At 44.1% G+C, this 20,704-nt stretch overlaps 2 protein-coding genes across 5 annotated transcripts in view; both read right to left on the minus strand.

Moving 5' to 3' along the window:
• SPTAN1 (spectrin alpha, non-erythrocytic 1) overlaps positions 1 to 1,889 on the minus strand; it is a 115,009-nt gene extending 113,120 nt beyond the window's left edge. For all 4 annotated transcript variants that reach the window (XM_068248529.1, XM_068248528.1, XM_068248527.1 and 1 more), the window contains exon 1: positions 1,796 to 1,889. The gene's annotated coding sequence lies outside the window, so the exon portion shown is untranslated. The remainder of the gene's footprint in view (positions 1 to 1,795) is intronic.
• An 8,870-nt stretch (positions 1,890 to 10,759) lies between these two features.
• On the minus strand, positions 10,760 to 19,653 carry LOC137528509 (uncharacterized). Its single transcript, XM_068249814.1, has 3 exons — positions 19,505 to 19,653; positions 18,881 to 18,982; positions 10,760 to 12,043 (listed from the first exon to the last, which is right to left on the minus strand). Exons 1-3 carry the CDS (start codon positions 19,648 to 19,650, stop codon positions 11,188 to 11,190), a joined length of 1,104 nt encoding a protein of 367 aa, XP_068105915.1. The 5' UTR covers positions 19,651 to 19,653; the 3' UTR covers positions 10,760 to 11,187.
• Between the last annotated feature and the right edge of the window lie 1,051 nt (positions 19,654 to 20,704).

Below are 20,704 nucleotides of genomic sequence, written 5' to 3' on the forward strand. Positions count from 1 at the left end.
ATCACAAATTCCATATGCATAGTTCACTGTCAGGGAAATAAAATCCATGCCCTGCTGTGACACTTGCAGAAATAAAGCTATTCATATTGACAATGAAATGAATTGACAGATGCAAACAAACAACAAAAACAAAACAATCACCGAAACCTATAAAACACAACCAATCCTGAGAAAAGAAATCAAATATGGGATAGTACACTGATTTAGCCTAGTACACACAATACAATTTTCCATCAGATCAACCCAATAATTTACGACTGGTCCGATCAAGAACACGATAAATTTTCTGTACTTTTCAATGGAAAATCGGTTGCCTTATTGATCAGGAACAGTTTGGATGTCTACACACGATGCAACTTCTTATCAGATTATCAATCGATCTAATGGAAAATTGTATAGTGTGCACTAGGCTTTACGGCTGTAAATCCTTACAATTTAATCCATAATAAACAAAATAATATGTACACACACGTAGTCTCTCTGTATGATGTGGAGAAAATGTAAGAACAACCATCCTCACAGTGTTAGTTTGCAATGTCGTCAACAACAACTGCAATCTTAGATCCCATCTGACCAATATTTCAAACCTTATGAATCTATCACACATTTATGCTACTGTAAAATGGACCATATTATATCATCTGCTGGGGAGAGAACGGTGGACATCATCTGTTTGCTTGACAATATACACATTCCTAATAGAAAATGTGATGGATAGGCCTACTAGGTTGCCCCACTAGAAAAGTTACATTTCTTTGGAAGGTCATTATCTGCATCAAGACTGAATGTTCTCTGTGTTGGCAGTACAGTTTTAATACAATATTTTCTAAAAAAAAAATAATACTGACAGGTTAACTGTCCTACAGTGTAAGAATCATACTAGGGCTACGTACTCAGCCACGACTACTCCCATCCAAAGTCATCATTCATGATCAGGTCAGGTGATCGTCTAGGAATGATCTCTGTACAGACCTACTGGCTGGCAATCTGCCACACAGCCACTTTAGCGCTAGGCAGTGGGGAGGATGAGCAAGGGAAAATGACAAGTGAATAGCAATAGTATAAGTGGGGTGGAGGAACTCACCTCTACATTTTCGCCTAAAATAATCATCTATAATCATTTAGACCAGTAAAAAGCTAATGCCATTTCTGACAGGTCCGATCTGATGTCTAATCGATTTTAAATAGAAGTGATCGGAAATTCGATCGGGGGAAAAAAAAATGAAAATGAGACCTGACGGAAATTATCTATTCGACCCATCTGACAGGAAATTGCACGGTGTGCACCAGGCACAAGATACAACTATGGTAGGGATATTAGATTGTAAGCAGTCAGTTAGCGACAAGAACGGCTTTGTGTTCTTTGCAACAACAAAAAAGCCACCAGAATGAAAATACATAATTAACAATGCAGTGAACAGTGCCACAAACCCAAAGTTCAAATGAAATGACATTTCTACAGCATTGTCTTTGTCATAAAGGCTAAAGCTATGCTTGCTATTGACACCTCCCATTCATTTATCTGCAGAAGGCCAGTGTTCCATTGGCTAGCTCAGTCCCAGGATACAGAAAGCAATGCATGGGGCTTGTCAAAGCAAAGAGATGCTGAAGTGATTGAGCTCACCGCTGGTTACTGGTGGATAGCAGAGAATAAGGCAATCACAAAATATACATGCTACTGCAATGATTACAATATAGCAATACAGAGGAAGAATCAGAGAAGGGGCCTAGGGAGAGCCTGTGCTGGATCAGTCAGTGGGAGGGGGGTTATGCAGGCAGAGGGGTGCGGCCTCACCGGCTCTTGGGCTGTTTTGCACTCCGGCTTCTTCAGTCCAGCTCTCCGGATCTTCGTCTGAACGCGGCGCGCACGGCTCGTCCTTTTTGTACTCCGGCCCGGCTGCGCTGACGTCAGCCTCCGCAGCTTGTATGAAAAACACGAAGCGCAGCAGCACACGAAGGACACACCCACTCCCTCTCTCCGAAGGGCGACTGCAGCTGAGGCTGGAGCAGCCGAAGCTTTCCGGAAATTTCCGACCGGCTGCAGGATGAAATGGCTTTTCTGTAAAATAAATAATGGCGGCTCTGCAGTCTGCAGGAAGACCAACTACAACTATACATATATATGAAAATAAACCAGTCAATATTCCCTGTTTACGAAGGATTCTCCCTGTGATTGAATTACACCCCTCTATAATCCCCCTTTGCTCTGCAATTATCTTTTACATTTTAAAGGGTTACTAAAACAAAATAGAAAAAAAATCGGTTTAACTTACCTGGGGCTTCTTGCAGCCCCTTGGAGTTATCCTGTGCTGCCCTTCCAAGGCCCTCCAGCCAGCAGTGGTGATCCCCTCGAAGCTGGCTGGTCACGCTACTGCGCTTGCATGGCCCTGAGCCGCACGCACCGATTTTGCAGGGAGCACTCTCTACAGCAGCCTTTCTCAACCTTTTTACCTTGGAGGAACCCTGCAAATACCTTTTGGATCTCAAGGAACCCCTGCAAACAATTTTTGGTCTCGAGGAACCCCTACATTTATTTTTCAGGAGGCGTGGTCTTTAGGCCTCTTGCACACTGCAAGTGATTCCGATTCAGATTCCGCTTTAGGTTAGGCTGCTAATTTCACTATCTCCTATTACACTGCCACTCATTATATGGTCTCCTGACCCCCCAATTTAGTGCTTCTTGTTACAGTACCACCTATTATAGTGTGCTCTATTATACACCCCCACCATGGGGTAAAATGCCAAGGAACCCCTGCAGAGTCCTCAAGGAACCCTGGTTGAGAAAGCCTGATCTACAGCAATGATCTTTGCACACTGAACATGCGCAGAACGCTGCCGGCAAAGGGGCTGCGGCGAGGAGGCGCGTGGCCAGCCAGTTTTGCGTGGGTCGCCGAATACGGCAAGGGAACAGACGGGGCTGCAAGAAGCCCCAGGTAACAAACTGATTTTTTAATTGGCTTTCTAGGCCCACATACACGCTTGATTGATGTCGCCCAACGGCCGGGGTCGGGACCCGATTACTAGGGCAACATCGCTGTTCCATGGCTGTACAGATGTGTAGCATAGGCGTTCGCACATAGGGACAAAATGGGGCAGACGCACACCCACCCCTCAGAATCAGCCGGCGACCAGTGAGTGCAGGACTTTGTGGACACTGCACTGATTGACATCACTTCCGCATATGCAGTGTATTGTCCATGGGGATACCGTGTGCTTGCTCTCACTGGTCGCCGGCTGATTCTGAGGTCTGACGCTATCTGCTGGGATGCAGCGGGGACGGTCATGGGGGGAGACGACTGACAGTGAGTGAGGTCCCTGTCCCAAAACATATGGGGGGGCACATGTCACTACCTAACCCAGGGGTTCACCAGTCACCACCTAAACTGGGAGCACCTGTCATCACCTAAGCTAGGGAGGGGGGGTTCCATGTCACTAAACATGGGAGTCCCTAGTCACTACACATGGGGGGGTCTTTGTGTCGGCGGCACTCACAATGCAATCCCTAACGTGGTCCTAGTCTATTGTCCCACCATTGCTAAGATTATGAATATTTGGCTCCTTCCTTGATCACACCCACATCCTGATCCATGGCCATGCCCATTTTTCAGCATGGCACACACATGCCCCCCCATCCCCCTTGGAAAATTTCTGTGGGCGCCCACAATGTGTAGTAGTTAGCCAGCTGTCAATCTACCTCTGCCCTCCCCCCATCCAATCAATTTCAAACAGAAATGCTTAGATTGCCCAGACTCAGTAGTTCTGAGCCTGCGCAGTACACCCCGGAGGACGTCCGATGACGTCAGCGCGCCGGCGTGGAACGCACAATGGAGCGCAGAAGAGGCCCGACCTGGCCGCCGGCCTGGCCAGGTCGGGTCGGCCACCGGAGACCACCGGGAGCCTGCGGAGCGGCGCCGAGGGCACCTCCTGCCTGCCACGGGCTGGAGGAAGCCCCAGGTAAGTGGATTCGGATTTTTATTTTTTACCAACTGTCCCTGAACTTTCCCTTTAAGGGCTCGATCACATCTAGGGCGTTTTGGGAATTTTTTCAAGTGCAAGCGATTTTTAAAATTGTCCACAAAATGCTTGTGCAAAGAATCTCTATGAGAAGGTTCATATCAGCGCATTTAAAGAGACTCCGAAGCAAGTCTTAAATCATGTTTAAAGCTTTTATTACTGTAAAGCACTATAGTTCTAAACTGCCACATCCCTGCAGCAAAATGAGGGGTTTATACCCCCCAAATCCCCTCTGCAAAGTCCGGGGAGTGCTTCCTGAAGAGGCAGAGCTAAGCCCTGTAGCTCTGCCTCTCAGCACGCTAATCCCAGCTGATCTCCGCCTCTCCCCGCCCCTCTCAATCTGCTTTCACAGAGAGGGGCGGGGAGAGGCGGAGATCCTCACAGCGATTGACGTGCATGGAAGCAGAGCTGCAGCTCAAAGCTCTGCCTCCATGAGCAGCAAAATCCATGACCAAGAAAGTCGTGGATTTTGCAGAGGGGATTTGGGGGTATAAACTCCTAGTTTTGCCGTGGGGATGCAGCGGTTTAGCACGATCTATAGTGCTTTGCAGTAATAAAAGCTTTAAACATGATTTAAGACTCCCTTCAGAGTCTCTTTAAGCGGTGCCTATACAATTTTTGGGGCGATTTTGCTCTAATGGAAGGTATAGGAAGAGTGCTCACAAAAAAACTCACAAAATCGCTTTGTGCGGCGATTGCGTTCACGATTTTAAGAATAAATACATTGTATTTTTTTTTTCCAGGCCAAAGAGTTCTGCAAAAGCGATTACAAAAGCGCTTTGCACAAAGTCATAGCGTGCAATAGAGTGCTGGGGGGTGGGGGAAACGCGCAAAAAAAATCAAAAATTGCTGCCGTCAGTGATTTTGTTTTTGGATGTAAACAGAGCCTTAAAGCTGAATTATCGCTTTTTTCGTCTCTTTTAGTCCCCTATACTTTTCTAGTGGTTTAAATCACCCCACACTGCTTAAATACTCTCTCTTATTTCTATGAAAAACACTTTTAGGTTATTTTAAAATTAAATTATTTTAAAAGTCTATCTAAAAAGGTATTTGTACACCGAAAAAAGTGTATAACAAACAGCTTAAGAAAATCAAACATTACATAAAAACAACCGTGAACCTTAGAAACAGAAGAATGAAGTGGGAATTTATCCTGCAGATACCCATGCTCTTAAAGAACACATCCGAGTAAGTCAAATATAAAAAAAATCCACTTACGTGGGGCTTTCTCCAGCCCCTGCCAGCCTTTCTGTGCCCTTGCTGCAGCTCCGCTCACTGCTGGTGGTCCTGGGTCCCCTCCTCCGGCATAAGATTCCGACTGCGCCTGCGCGAGCGTCTCTTAGTCGCGCTGACCTTATCTGGACTGTATAGCACAGGCGCAGAACTACTGTGTCTGTGCTGTACAGTCCAGATGACATCAGCACGACCAGTGACCCACACGCTGGAGCGCAGAGGAAGCCGACCTGGCGAGGTTGGCTTCCCCACCGGAGGGGACCGGGAGGCACCGGAGCTACGGCACAGGATGGATGCCAGGGGCTGGAGGAAGCCCCAGGCAAGTGGATTCATTATTTTTAAATTCCTCTTTGACCTTTAAAGGACACAAATGATAAATCTTATACAATTTGGCCTGTGATTTAGACCATGTTTTAGATTTTGGCCCCTTAGGCTTTGTTCACATAACTCGCCACTGCTACGGTATCGCAAGCACTGAGCAATTCAGGCCTCGTTTACATTAAAACCCGCAGATGGCTGTGCGATTGGAACGCAACGCGTACGATTGCATGCAATCTGTGTTTGTATGCGCTGCGTGGCTGATCCCATTCACTTGTAGTTAATGGGTCAGCCACACATTTTGATAAAAAATGCGTGCAGCGTGCGTCCGCGGACCGCACTGGTCCGCGATGCATTTAACGGGAACATCAGACAGTGCAGTCTATGCACTCCTGATAAACAATGATTTAACACACCACTGCGCAGTCAGTTAGCATCTCCACAAGCATGCGTTAAACCACCAATGAGTGCTGCTCCTGGTTTACTCTGGGACTATAGTAAACAAGCTGTTGAAAACAAATGAAGAGAGAGGAGAGGAGCGCTCTCTGGTGCATTAACTTTTTAATATTGCTTCTTGTGCAAGGTTAGGACTAAAACGTACAAATTTCAATGTAAAACAAAGCTCATCACAATTAGGGCCCTTTCACATGGGCAGTTGAACTATGTGTTCAGCAAGCAGTTACCAGGCAGCAGCAAGCAGTTACCAGTCAGCAGTGAGCAGTTACCAGGCAGCAGCAAGCAGTTGTGAGAGTTCGACAGGCTTTCACTGCCTACCAACTGCTCGTGTGAAACGGCCCTAAGTGTATATCACCGTGTCCTAAAGATGGTATCACCGGTCTGGTCGCCTCCACACTATGGCCAGTAGTTGTGGTAATCCAAAGGATCCAATCACGCCAGCGGGGTAAGGACACGGGGGAATAGCGGCAGCTTCCCGCAGGGAGGCGAATAAGAAGACGCATCATTGCTATAGCAACGCTTGGAGCGGGGCGTGTCGTTACTGTAGTAACGCTCGGGGCACGCCGACGGTAGTCTAATAGGAACAAACATGTAGTGCGCGCATCATGACACGGTGATATACACTAATTGAGATGATCTTTGTTTTACATTGAACTTTGTAAGTTTTTCTTAACCTTGCACAAAAAGCAATATTAAAAAGTTAATGCACCAGAGAGCGCTCCTCTCTTTTCATATGCACTCCTGATGTTTGTGCGTGTCTGCCTCCTGCACGCGTTGCCGAAATGCGGACGACAACGCGTGCAATGCGAACAAAGCCTTATTGATAGCGCTTTGCGATATCCCTATACCTTCCATTGAGCCAAAGCGCTCAGAAAATGGTACACGTAGCACGCTTGTGATTTTAGTAAAATCGAAACGTGCACATGTGAACAGTCTCGAAGGAGATCATTGCACAATCACTTTTAAGGCGATTTCTAAAATTGCCAGCGCTTTAAAGGAATCCTGTAGGGGGTCGGAGGAAAATGAGTTGAACTTACCCGGGGCTTCTAATGGTCCCCCGCAGACATCTTGTGCCCACGCAGCCACTCACCGATGCTCTGGCCCCGCCTCCAGTTCACTTCTGGAATTTCAGACTTTAAAGTCAGAAAACCACTACGCCTGCGTTGCCGTGTCCTCGCTCCCGCTGTTGTCACCAGGAGCGTACTGTGCACGCCCAGTACAGTCTGAGCCTGCGCAGTACGCTCCTGGTGACAACAGCGTGAGCGAGGACACGGCAACGCAGGCACAGTGGTTTTCAGACTTTAAAGTCTGAAATTCCAGAAGTGAACCAGAGGCAGGGCCGGAGCATCGGTGAGTGGTTGCGCGGGCACAGGATGTCTGCGGGGGACCATTAGAAGCCCCGAGTAAGTTCAACTCATTTTCCCCCGACCCCCCTACAGTATCCCTTTAAAAAAAAAAAAAAAGCCCTCACATGATGGAGTTTGATACCCCTGCCATAGTGAAACAACTGCTTAGACTGGAATGTGGCCATGAAGAGGAAGACGGACCCGCGTAATAGCACATGGGGAACAGAGGATCTGGGAAGCCTCTGGACCATCAGAGGCTTCCCACTATGCCTATCATTAATAAAAGTGTGCTCGACAAAAAAAATCCGGGTGGGAAAATACAGCATTCAGCATTTTAGATTTCTGTGGGCTAATTCATATGCTCAAATGTCATATATTCAAATGTTTACACTTGCGATAGAAGTTCGGTATTTTCCCGAACTAAGGCTGGCGGTAACATGAGAAGCTGCCTGAGTTGATACATTTTCTCCTGCAGAGACAGGGTTACAATAAAAGAGGCATCCCCAACTTCCCTTTAGATGTGCATTTTCTTTTTAAACTGCCTCTGTTTGCCTTGAATCTGCACTGAATCTATAAGTCTTTCTAAACAATCTAATTTGTTCTGCTCTCGCCGCTGCTGCCTGGGAGATCTGTCTCCATTAACTTTGCTGTTATCCGCATGCTTATCACCTCTTCCAAGCAAGCGGTATTCACCGTCCCAATACCGCCTGCTCTAATCTTTATGAATTGACATGTAGCGACATGTGTTGAGATAATCACCGCACAAGGCGGTAATTTACCTCACTGCTCGGGAATGTCAGCTTTTCATGCGGTAACAGCTTTTATGAATTGACATTTTGCGAAGTGCTCGGTAAAGTCAGCTGTTTTCAGCATTACCACATGCGGGTATGTTTTATGAATAATAGCCTTTGTAGGGAAGTCATTTTCAGTTTTGTTTTCCATACAGGTTTGCTTATATCTTTGGCTAAAAACAGTAGAGAAACAGTGACATCTACTGGATGCACATTGAAAGCATCCTATTTTCTGTATAATCCTAATGACAATATGATCAGTGGCAGGATTCTTTAGTATGGACAGATATATCCATCCATAAAAACATGCTGTGAACAGTATAAACGTGCATACACATCAATACTCTCCTGCACTGTATACTAGACCCTTGCTTGACACATTTTGGCAAGTTACAGGAAAAAAAAAAGTTTTAAAAATAAATGTTATCACTTTTTGCACATAAATCCTGGGAAAATTGAACGCCAGGGAGGTACAGCTGAGTGCTTACATACAGTGCTGCCCATAATTATTCATACCCCTGGCAACTTTTGACTTTAAAAGTTACTTTTAGTCAACCAGCAAGTAATTTTTTGACAGGAAATGACATACGGTAGGTGTCTCCCAAAGGATAACAAGACGATGTAAACGAGGCATTATTGTGGGGAAAAAAAAGCGTTTCTCAGCCTTTATTTACATTTGAGCAAAAAGTGTCCAGTCCAAAATTATACATACCCTTCTCAAACTGTCACAGTTTGTGGGAAAATCCAAAGTTCTATACCATTCCAAATAGTCTAAGCTGTTCTAAAGCTAATCCTAATTACCCTGAATAATTGGGAACAGCTGTTTTAATCAACTCAACAGGTGAAAAACAGTGCAGCTGCCGGCTCCATGAGGACCGGCGGCTGCACATTTTGGCTTCTAAAAAGTCAGGAAAGGGCTACAAGGCCATTTTAAATGTTTTAAAGTTCCAGTGGCTACAGTGCAAGTTCCGCACTGTGGAAAAATCTCAGAGGACATGATCGGAAGCCAAAAGTGACACCTGTGCTGGCCAGATAGTGAGGTGAAAAAGAATCCAAGGATCACCATCAAGACCAGCCTGGTGAATCTACTGGAACAAAGGACGATGTGGAATCTTGCGCTATTCACACACAGTTCGGGTATTTCTTCAATACATCCACTAGCAGCTCCTCTACCCCGGCTGAAGGGTATAACTGTGACAACAAAGAAAAAAGTAGAGGGAGGAGCGCTCCGTAGTACATTAAAACTTTTAATAGAAGACACGCAAGAATATAAAACCACTTACTAGAAAATGGTAAAAGACAAACATCTCTTGGGTAAAAACCCAAACAAATGACCCTGGGTGGCAACTTGCTCCTCCTCTGTGGCCAGCAGTGGGGGTGATCCCAGATGGTAATGGACCGTGGGCGCCTTTCCTCTGGTCAGTGTGTGCAGTAACTTCGCGACGCATTTCGGCGTATCCACGCCTTTGTCAATAGGTGTGCAATGCAGTAACTAGCCTGACAAAGGAGTGGATACCCCGAAACGCGTCACAAAGTTACTGCACACACTGACCAGAGGAAAGGCGCCCACGGTCCATTACCATCTGGGATCACCCCCACTGCTGGCCACAGAGGAGGAGCAAGTTGCCATCCAGGGTCATTTGTTTGGGTTTTTACCCAAGAGATGTTTGTCTTTTACCATTTTCTAGTAAGTGGTTTTATATTCTTGCGTGTCTTCTATTAAAAATTTTAATGCACTACGGAGCGCTCCTCTCTCTACTTTTTTCTCTGGTGAATCTACTGTAGGCTCTGCTGGTGGCAATGTCTCAAGGCAGACAATCCAACAGACATTGCACACTGCTGAGTTCCACGGATGCAGACCAAGGAGGATGTCACTTCTCCAGATAAGGCACACAAAAGCTTGCTTAGCCTTTGCAAATGCTCATCTGGACAAAGAAGAAGACTTCTGGTCTTCTGTGTGAGATGAAACAAAATTTGAATTGTTTGGTCACAATGAGGTTTCCTTCATTTGGCGTAAAAAAAAAAGAGAAGCCTTCAACCCAAAGAACACCATCCCCACTGTCAAACATGGTGGTGGGAACCTAATGCTTTGTGGGTGTTTTTCAGCCAATAGACCAGGGAACCTAAACACAGTAAAAGGCACCATGAAAAAAGAGCAATACGGGCTGGTGCACACCGAGCGGCTTTTTGGGCGTTTTCAGATCCGCTTGCGGCTGCGGATCTGCTTGGTCAATGTATCTCAATGGGGTGGTGCACACCAGAGCGGCAGGCGTTTTGCAGAAACGAAAAATGCCTGGGTGAGGCATTTTTTGGATTTCGGATGCGTTTCTGCCTCCAATGTTAAGTATAGGAAAAACGCAAAACGCCTGTAAAACCGCTTGATCAAGCGGATTTTGATGCGGATGCGGATGCGTTTTTTTCAAGAATGCGCACTTCCAGGTCAAAGTGTGCTTCCTGTGTGGCAGATTTGCATGAGGGATTTTAGACTGCGCAGGAGGAAGATGGCAGCAAAGTGGTTTACCACAGAAAACCTGATAATTAAGATTGAAAACAGCCCAGAACTTTATGACAAGTCTTTGCTTGGATATAAAGACCACCAAAGGGCTCATGAAATCTGGAGCAACATTGCAAAAGATTTTCTTGGAGAAAAATGGAATACTTTGAGCCAAAAGGGCAAGGATTCTAAGAGTAAGTATATGTGTACAGAATTGTTGTATTTTATTGATTTCATGCAGCACTTTGCAGACAATATATCATCACCCCTCCACTAAATGAGTAATTAAACAATTAGAAATGTCATTATCACAGGTCTCTGGCAAAGCTGTTCTCTCTATAGCCATCTCTCCTTATAAACAGCAGGTACATGTGTGTGTATGTACTCACATGTATTATTAGGGCGCTATTTGCCACTTTAGAGTGTCATGAATGATATAGACATACAACACGGTTTCAAGAATGTTTATTTGCACAATAATACTGATCTAGTCATGTAAGTAAATAGCAGCCTGCAGGTTTTTTAGTTTTTACAGTTATGGCACAAAATAATCAGCTAATTTGTCTCTGTTGTGAATGGCAGAAATGGGACCACGTAAAGTAGCTGGTGGTAAAGTGACAAGAGCACTGTTTGAAAGATCCCCCTCTTCCTCCTCTATGGTCATGCTATCTAGTGTTCTCACATAATTATGCAAAATACATGTTGCCTTCACCACTATTATAGCACACTTTGGTTGCATTTTTATAGCAGTGTGATAAATGCGCCATTTGTTTGCCAGAATTCCAAAAGCACATTCTACTACTTGTCTGGCTTTGGTCAGGCGGTTATTAAAGACTACTTTCTTATGAGTCATATCTCTCTGTGCATACGGTCTCATAACATGCTCAGACAGTGCAAAGGCCTCATCAGCCACAAACACACAGGGGTAAGGTGGTTCTACAGTGTCAGGCCAGGGGCGTGGTGGTGGTAAAGTCATCTGGCCTGTGCGAAGCTTCACGCCAAATCGACTGTGCTGGAAGACTGAGGAATCATGGGAACTTCCGTAAGCCCCAACATCCACATAGATAAATTTCAAATTAGGATCCACAACAGCCATGAGCACTAGTGAAAAGAATTTTTTATAATTGTAATAGAGACTGCCAGTGAATGCAGGCATAACCAGTCTGACATGTTTCCCATCCACTGCTCCAAGGCAGTTAGGGAAATCAGGTTTCTCCCAAAAAAGCTGCATGTTAGCCTCCCACATAGGTACGTCAGGAGTTGGCATAAATTCCGGTTGAAGTACTTTCCAGATCAATTTGCAGGTGTCCAAAACTAAGTATCGGATTGTACTTCTTCCCATGAGGAATTGGTAGTGAAGTGCTGCATATGAATGCCCTGTTGCCAGAAATCTGCAAAAGAAAAGAAATAACATGTATGTTTATTTTTATTCCTAGTTGCCCTCCTGCGGACAAGATGGAAGTCGGTCAGAGACAGTTACAAAAAGGAGATTGAAAAGCAATACCATGAATCCAAAAGTGGGTCTGGAAGTTCGCAGCGAACAAAATATAAATATTGTGGCATATTAGAATTTCTAAGAAAACATCATGAACCGGCTGAGTAAGTATGGCGTAAATGTTAACCTATTGCAATGTTTGTCAACTTCGCCAATAGAACAGTGAAGGAAGGAGTAGGCCCACAATGCAATTCAGTAGTGTGGAACGCATAATCTGCCATCACTCTACCAAATATATTGGGGGACGTAGCTTAATGTAAGGATGGCATAGGTCCAGTTTAAAATGATTATTACATGACAGGAATGTGGACTGTTCGTTACCCAACATAACAGTTGCCTGACAGTGCTGGTTATATGTTTGGCTGCAGTAGTGTCTGCATCACACATCTGTAACACACATCTACCAAAATCAGTGCTAGTTTACTCAGGCCAGTTTTGCTCTATGCTTGCTCAGGGGCTGTGCCTAAAAGCTATGTACACAAATAATGGGAAAAATAGACAGGCTACTGCTATTGTTTTGCAATGAAAGATGCATCGCATTGTGCCCATATATTTGCTGTGACATCCATGGTCACTATTCCATGAACTAAAGTTGTGCTTTCCCCTTTCCAAAGGACTGAAGATAGCCTACCACCAGATCCTGAGGAGGACGATGTAGAGGTGCCACCTACCACCACCAGTGATGTGGAAGTTGAAGAAGACACTACACAGGATGTTGACACTGCTACACTGGAAGACAGTGACTCTACTATCCCAGATCACACACCACACAGCCCAGCGAGTAGTCGGACACGCACAACTGTCAGGTCTAGTAGAGGTGTGAGGGTAGCTACACAAGGCAGGAGAATAGGAAGAGGTATGAGCAGGGCTGAATACGACCAGAAGCTGATTAGTTCAATAGAAAAGGCTGTTGATCATATGGAGAAGCGAGAGGATGAAATGAAACAACTTAAAGAGCCATGCACACAGTATCTTTTAAGTTTGGTGCCACTATTACAAAAAGTGCCTCCTGATAAGCAATGGGCAGCCAGACATGCCATCTCTGAGACCCTGGGGAGATTCTTACTACCTGAGAGCCGTGCAGATGACAATGAACTAAATACAACAATTTGGGGAGCACCATCCATAACATTGGTACAGTCCTATCTATAATTTTGGAGGAACCCTGACATGTGCAGAATGGCCAATAAGATACAATATTGCACAAAAAGACACCAGCTATGGCCTCAATGAACCGCACCACATCAGACATGAATCATATAGAAAAAAGTACATCCTTTATTTATCAATCCACAAACAATTAAAACATACTTAAAAACAGGTGGGGAATGGCATGTAAACCCAGATTGTCGGAGAACCGGCAGGAATTTGAAGTGCTAATGTTGTGTGTGACACACCACTAAGGGTGTGAACCATAATTGGTGACACACTGATGTGATGAGTGAACGTTGGGGCTGCAAAGTACACAGCATAAATAGCAAAAACAAGGAACCAAAGTGCAAAGTGCATACAACAATATATAATTAAACAACAATCATGGAAAAAACACACATAAAACCACTGAGGTGATCACTGTATAACTGGATGTAATACAGTGAAATAACAAACAACAACTGATCAATATCAAACCAATGTTCAGATAGAGTGAAGGAGAAATCCCCTGAAAATGTAAGGCAAGTAAAGAGTAGTGATAGACATGTTAGTGAAACATGTACCCAATCAAGTGAAGAAACCTACCAGTAATGAAGTAGCTCCACGGGTCCCCCACCGCTGCTATCGCGATTCGCCACGTTATGTGGCTTTCTCAAAGCTACTGTGTTACCTCCTGCAGCCATTTTATCCTAATCCAAGAGGAGGGGAGGAGGGAATGGACGCCCGAACGTAGCGTGGCCACGCTACTGCCTCCATCACTCCACGCTGCTGAGCAGCGTGAGAGCTCTGTCGGCTCCCGTACCTATGGTGGCCGCATTGTGGCCAAAAAAGTATAACACGTACGTTCGTACGTGACTCTAGAGTAAACATACGCATAGGCGCCATCTAGAGTCTAAAAATAGACTGCAGGTTTTAAAGCATGAAATAATACAAACCTGCAAGACAATATTAACTATGTGCACACCCACCCCATCTACTGGCTGCAAAAAAGAACTACACATACTCTATGTAAAAAGAATGAAAGGGAAAGACAAAGGATAAAGGAAATGTAGTATAAAGAAGAAATTATAAGGAACATTTGTATTATTATTTCCTTATCTATACATTACCACAGTACTAGAAAAGAGCGCAACAACCAATTGGTACATGGGTACATTACAGATGACCTCAAACTGGTCAGATAAATCAAGGCTACTCCCAAGATAAAATAATAACTGTCGGAACCACATTATCATGTTTAAACAATAGCAAACTATGTAGATAATGTACAATTAAATAAGCACATGCAATCCTGAATTTAGAACGTCCAAGTGGACCAGTCCATATAAGAAACACTGCATAGACAATCCAACATCCTCTTCAGGGGTCCAGAATCTGTAGAGAAGTCCTGTCAGAGATTCTTCCTTACTTCAGACAGAGATAAGGGATGTATACTGTCCAAAATGATCATGTGTATAATCTGCAACTAGAAATAACACATTAAATATGATGCAGTGAAATGAAAACATCCACAATCGCCCATCATTGGATGAAGGAAAGATGCCGTGATCCACAAATCAATATCAAGAGGCGACCATGACCCCAAGTCCCTAGAGAAATGGAGGCTGTGTCGTATACAAACCAACTAACAATAAGTCATGGTTCACTACTCACCAAAGCAAACCATAATCACACAAACTCACATGATGATACAAGTAAGTAGAGTAAATCCAGACCCCAAGAGATACAACCAATAGGGGAAAGTTATAAACCCAAAAAAACACAACATGCCATACAAAAGGTCCCCGAGACACTATCCACAATGGGCACCCAAGTGAGTCAAAGAAAGAGGTTGAAGAAGGACAATGGGGCTATTTCAGATACCCCACAAAAGTAAATTCCTCATTCATACCTGCTGGTTGCAAGGATCCCATCTCGTATATCCATCTTGTCTCATTCCTCAACAGAGTTTGGATTACGTCACCACCCCTAGGAGATAAACGGATTTTTTGTAAGCCTACCACAGTCCAGCCCCTGGTGCTCCCTCCATGTATTTTCAGAGCATGCTCGGCCACAGGGGTAAGGTTCTTCCCCTCAATCCAATCCCTCTCCGCCAACCGGATTGTTGACCAGTGCTTTTGAATCCGCACTTTCAGCATATTCTTTGTTTGCCCAATATATATTTTGTCGCAAGGACACCGCAGCATGTAAATAACTCCACAAGAGAGACAATTGACATGCTGTCTCAATTGGAATTCCCTTCCTGTCTTTGGGCTGTGAACTGTTTTAGTGACATTCATAAAGGGGCAGATGTTGCATCTGCCACAAGGGTAACTACCCCCTGGTTGTACTCCAATAGTGGTGCTTTTTTGGAAATGACTCCTTGTGAGCAAATCCTTCAGGTTGGGAGCTCTCTTAGCCGTGATGGAAGGTCTATCAGGTAGAAATTTGGTGATTACTGCGTCGGTAGTCAACACTGACCAGTGTTTTTGAATAATTCCCTGTAACTGATTCCAACTACTATTAAACGGTGTGCAAAGTCGGACACACCGTTCTTGGTTTTTCCTTTTGGGGTATAATAAGGTCTCCCTTTCAGACCTCTTGGCTCTCCTGTGTGCCAGATCTACCACCTTACGTGGGTATCCCCTATCCAAAAATCTCTCTCTCAGAACAGAGGCTTCCCTCTGAAAATCCCCTTCATTGGAACAATTCCTCCTGACACGTAAAAACTGACCTGTAGGTATGTTGTTCCGTAGTTGTTGAGTATGAAAGGATGAATAATGAAGTAGGCTATTCACAGCAGTTTCTTTTCTGTACAGAGTACTCCCAATGTGACCATCATCTGTGAAAAACAAATGTAAATCCAAAAAGTTGGTCGTGGAATTGGACATTGATGAGGTAAGTACTACATTCAAGGTGTTCTTTCCCAGGTCCTGTAGGAATTCCCGCCCCAAATACTCGGGGCCCTCCCACAGGATCAAGATATCGTCTATGAAACGATACCACCCCAAAATATAGGGGTGGTACCGTTCCATCGTCTCACCCCACACCACACACCTCTCCCACCAACCTAAGAATAGATTGGCGATGGAAGGAGCGCATTTCGCGCCCATTGATACACCGTGTGTCTGTAAGTAATATTCATCATTGAAGGTAAAATAATTCCGTGAGAGAATGAATCCCATAAGTTCAATCAAAAATTCATTAAAGTTTTGTCTGGAAACAGGTGTAGTGGAGAGAAAGTATTTGACGGCCTCCCTGGCATATTCATGATCGATATTAGTATATAATGCTTCCACATCACATGTGATGAAGAACACGCCTGGAGGTACAGAAATTACATTAAGTTTGGTAATGAGATCCAGCGAATCTCGAACATAGGAGTCTAATGTAATAACGTGTGGTTGCAGAAAAAAATCCAAGAAAGCACAACTCTTTTCTATCAGACTGCCTATTCCTGACACAATAGGTCTGCCAGGAGGTTTAGTCTTGTCCTTATGAACCTTGGGTAATAAGTAAAATGTTGGAATTATAGGTTTACTCACCATAAGGTATTGTCTTTCTTTTTTTGAAATTAAACCATCTTCCTTTGCTCCATCCAGGATGTGTTCCAATTGTCCTTTAAAGATGTCAGTCGGATTCGTCCTTAGTTTCCTGTAATATTTTTTGTTGTTAAGTTGTCTGTTAGCTTCAGCCACATAATCATTAACATCCCAAATCACCACATTGCCCCCCTTGTCAGCTTCACGGATGACTATATAATCTCTTTTCATCAAATCCTGGAGGGCCCGCCTTTCAAACTGAGTTAGGTTGGATCCTATACCCTTGTTGGTCCTGATTTTCTCAATGTCCCTGACCACCAGATCAAAGAAAACCTTGACCGGAGGGCAGGTCGACAAAGAGGGCAGAAAAGTGGACTGTGGCCTGAACCTAATACTGCTGTCCCTGTCCTCATTCTCTCTTTGTGGGCCCTCACTCTCACTTACCAGGTCCATAAGATCCTGGAAAACCTGTCGATCTATATTGTCAGGGAGTTCTATGGCCAAACGAGTTTGTTCATCCATGACATCTGTTCTGTGGAACAACTTCTTTAAAATTAATCGCCTGCAAAATAAGTACACATCTTTAACAGTTTCGAAGATGTCAATTGTTTTCATAGGTGCAAAAGATAGGCCTTTCTGTAATAGAGACATCTCGGTATCACTAAGTGTAATAGCCGTTAGATTGAGTACCTGTAACTTGTTCACATCCGAGTCTCCTCTGGGCTTGTGTAGGTCCGTCTCCTTTTGTTCAAGTTGTTGTACAGTTCTGCGGAGGTGGGGTGCAATCTTTCTTTTATAAGCGAGGCCACCCCTTCTACCTCGCTTTCTGACTCTAAAAAATCACTCGATTCCGAGAGAGACACATGGCTAGACAAGCTGACATTGGGATGTTGTCTACTGTAACTCAACCCATTATTGGGATTCTGGTTGGGCAAAGTAGGACCCTTCTTTTTGGGATTTCTTTTTTTATTCTTGTGTTTTTGGCCCTTACCATTCCCTCTATGTTTCCAAAAGAAGGCTTTGCCTAAATTGTAATCGGTCCTATCTCTCACTAGTTTTGTCTTCTTTCTGTCCACTGTGGTCTTTTCTACTTTATTAATTTCTGTCTGTAATTGCAAGAGGAAGGGTTGAACCAGCCGAACAGAATCGTATTTGTCCAACTCCTTCAACAGTGTGTTGATTTTGTTCTTGATTTTAGGTAGAAGTTCTCTGTCATGTTTCAAAAGCATCTCTGTAATAATCAGTGAGCATTTTCCCAGACCCTCTTCCCAGTCCTCTTTTTCTTTTATAGTGACCTCCCAAGATGGAAAAATCTGGACCCTAAGTCCCCGAGGAAAAATGCCTTCTTTAACATAATTGACCAGGCTGTGGATGTTCCACCACAACCGAATATATTCCAAATGAGTATTTTTAATGTCTATACACAGATTTCTAAACTCGTCTGGCATATCAGGATTTGGTCCCGAGCTTACCTCAGGAGCAACCCGAAATATCTGCTCAAGCTGTATGTTCCAATCTCTTTCCATTCTATTTAAAAAGTCCATGGTGCCCATAAAAACTCTTCCAAGAGTACCAAAAACGCTCTCCAAGTACAGTAAAAATATACAGATCTATAGGTCCAGGATGTGCTTCCACCTAGAAAAAGATGACAATGTGCACAACTACTTGCAGCAACCGCACCTGCCTGCTTCCAGCCAACAATATAATGCACACCCACAACTCTCTTACCATATGCAACGCATTTATGACCCACCCCACTACCCACCAATGCATATGCATAACATGCCATATGGTCAACAGCCTCATTACTCTATGCCTCCACCTCAGCGCCCTGATCAAGGTATGCGATTTCAAACATCATCTATGCACAGTGACTCTACAGTGTACACTGATTTAACATCGCACAGCCAGCCTCATACAAATGCTGAATCAGGTACACATGCTTACAATCAGGGCAGTGGTGGTATGTGTGATTTGCTATCACAACATGACTAGTTTTTTATAGTTTTACATTTTATTTTATTGTTCAATGCTCAGATTTGGATCTTAGTTTACATTACCTCAATGTTATGAGGAGTCGCTCAGTTGGTGTGATTGCTAGGCGAAAGTTAGTGTCTTGTCGGCGAAGGGCATCCTTCAGTTTGGCTAAAAGGCCATCAAAACTAGGAAAAAAGAGCATGCTTATCTTTAGATCTACTGTTGTTTGTTGCAGAAACATTTTTCATTTGTGACATATTACTTTTGCTGCTGAAAGCAAAGTATGGACAACACATGTCCAAAATATTCTTTGCACAGAAGAACAAAACATTAAAACGAAAGATTTTGTTCAAACATTGCTTCATTACTGTGTCCCATATGCTGATTGTTGCCATATACTTAATGAAGTATGCACCAGGAGTATGTAAGGTCATAATATACTCCAAATGTTTTGGGTAAACTATGGATATATAATATAGTAGTTACTCCTATAGAAAAATTAGATGGAGGCCTTAAGCATTGAATACATAACACACCAGGATCAAGTATCACAGTTATTTGGTTAGCTTATGTATACACCGGATTGATTATTGTGTTGTTTTTCTGTTTACAGTCAAACACAGTTAACTAAGGGCCAAAAAGTGCTTCCAATTTCATTCCTCCCCAAAATACTTAGCCCCATGATAAAAAGTGACAAGTATTCTTACCTGGACACAGACATGCGGGTGTAGCCAAAAAACTTTTCTGGATGGTGCCTCAAATCTCTATATAGGGTCCTAAATTGACCCTTCCGGCGCCGCTCTTGTAGCATGGGATGCACCCAGTATCTCCTTGTCCTTGGCCTACGTCTCATATATGCTGCTACACAGACCAATAACAGCACATCAGGAAACATTTTCAAAAACAAGTCACTCTTCTCTCCAAACCAGTGTCACCTCTCCTGAACTAACCCACAATGTTGTTAAGGACCCCACCCTTTTTATATTGGGTTTTTTACTTCAATTGCTCAATGTGCTTCACATGTGTCATCAATATATCACACTTTAACCCTTTGTTTAAGGTCTTTCTACCTCTTTTCCTGAAAAACGCAAAACGCTTCCAAAAACGCTTGCAAAAACGCACGCAAAAAACGTAAAACGCCCCCAAAACCGCGCTATCAAAATGACACTAAGCGGTTCAAAAAACGCTAGCGTTTTGCGGATCTGCTTGCGGTTTTTGGTGTGCACCAGCCCTACATGAGGATTCTCAACTACATCAGGCAGTTTGCAGAGAAACTTGGCCTTGGGCACCAGTGGACATTTCAGCATGATGCAACCTGCACACTGCAAATCCGATTTGCGATTCCGATTCACAATTCTGGTTTTCCCTGAATGCTATCAGCAGAAAAAAAACGCAGCGTGCAGTAACGATTATAAATAGGAATCGCATGCAGTGTGCAGGGAGCCTGACAATGACCCAAAACACACAGCAAAAGTGTTGAAGAAATTAGCACACAACATGAACGATTTGGAGAGTCCTGACTTGAAACCAATTGAGAATCTGTGGAGGAAGCTTAAGATCAGGGTGATGGCAAGAAGACCCTCCAAGCTGAAAGTTTTGGAGCTCATTGCTAAAGATGAATGGGCAAAAATACACACCAGCAGCACCGGGTGTAACCATGACTAGGGGTGCCGCTGTGGTGCTCAGCCACTGTGTTCTTCCACCTGGGACCTTTTTTCATAGTTTGGGCAACATTCAGGAAAATAGCAGCAGGCAATGCATGGGACTGTACAATTTCCTTGCTCTCAACACAGCCTACAGTGAGTGAATGTGCAGAGCAGCAGGGTGATTAGAGAGAATGATTGCCGTGCTGCAGCGGGGACATAAGCAGGATGCGTTTAGTGCTTCAGAAGTTGCCTGTCATTAGT

The sequence above is a fragment of the Hyperolius riggenbachi genome, chromosome 8 (assembly GCF_040937935.1).
Source record: "Hyperolius riggenbachi isolate aHypRig1 chromosome 8, aHypRig1.pri, whole genome shotgun sequence".
In the NCBI taxonomy this organism is placed as follows: domain Eukaryota; kingdom Metazoa; phylum Chordata; class Amphibia; order Anura; family Hyperoliidae; genus Hyperolius; species Hyperolius riggenbachi.

Bases quoted from the DNA above. Each gene is read 5' to 3' on its own strand.
- LOC137528509 (XM_068249814.1), bottom strand. From the start codon at position 19,650: ATGAGACGTAGGCCAAGGACAAGGAGATACTGGGTGCATCCCATGCTA. The intron at 18,983-19,504 runs GTAAGAATACTT...CTTTTTTCCTAG, and splicing joins ACCCGCATGTCTGTGTCCAG to TTTTGATGGCCTTTTAGCCA. The intron at 12,044-18,880 runs GTAATGTAAACT...TTTCTTTTGCAG, and splicing joins CGACTCCTCATAACATTGAG to ATTTCTGGCAACAGGGCATT.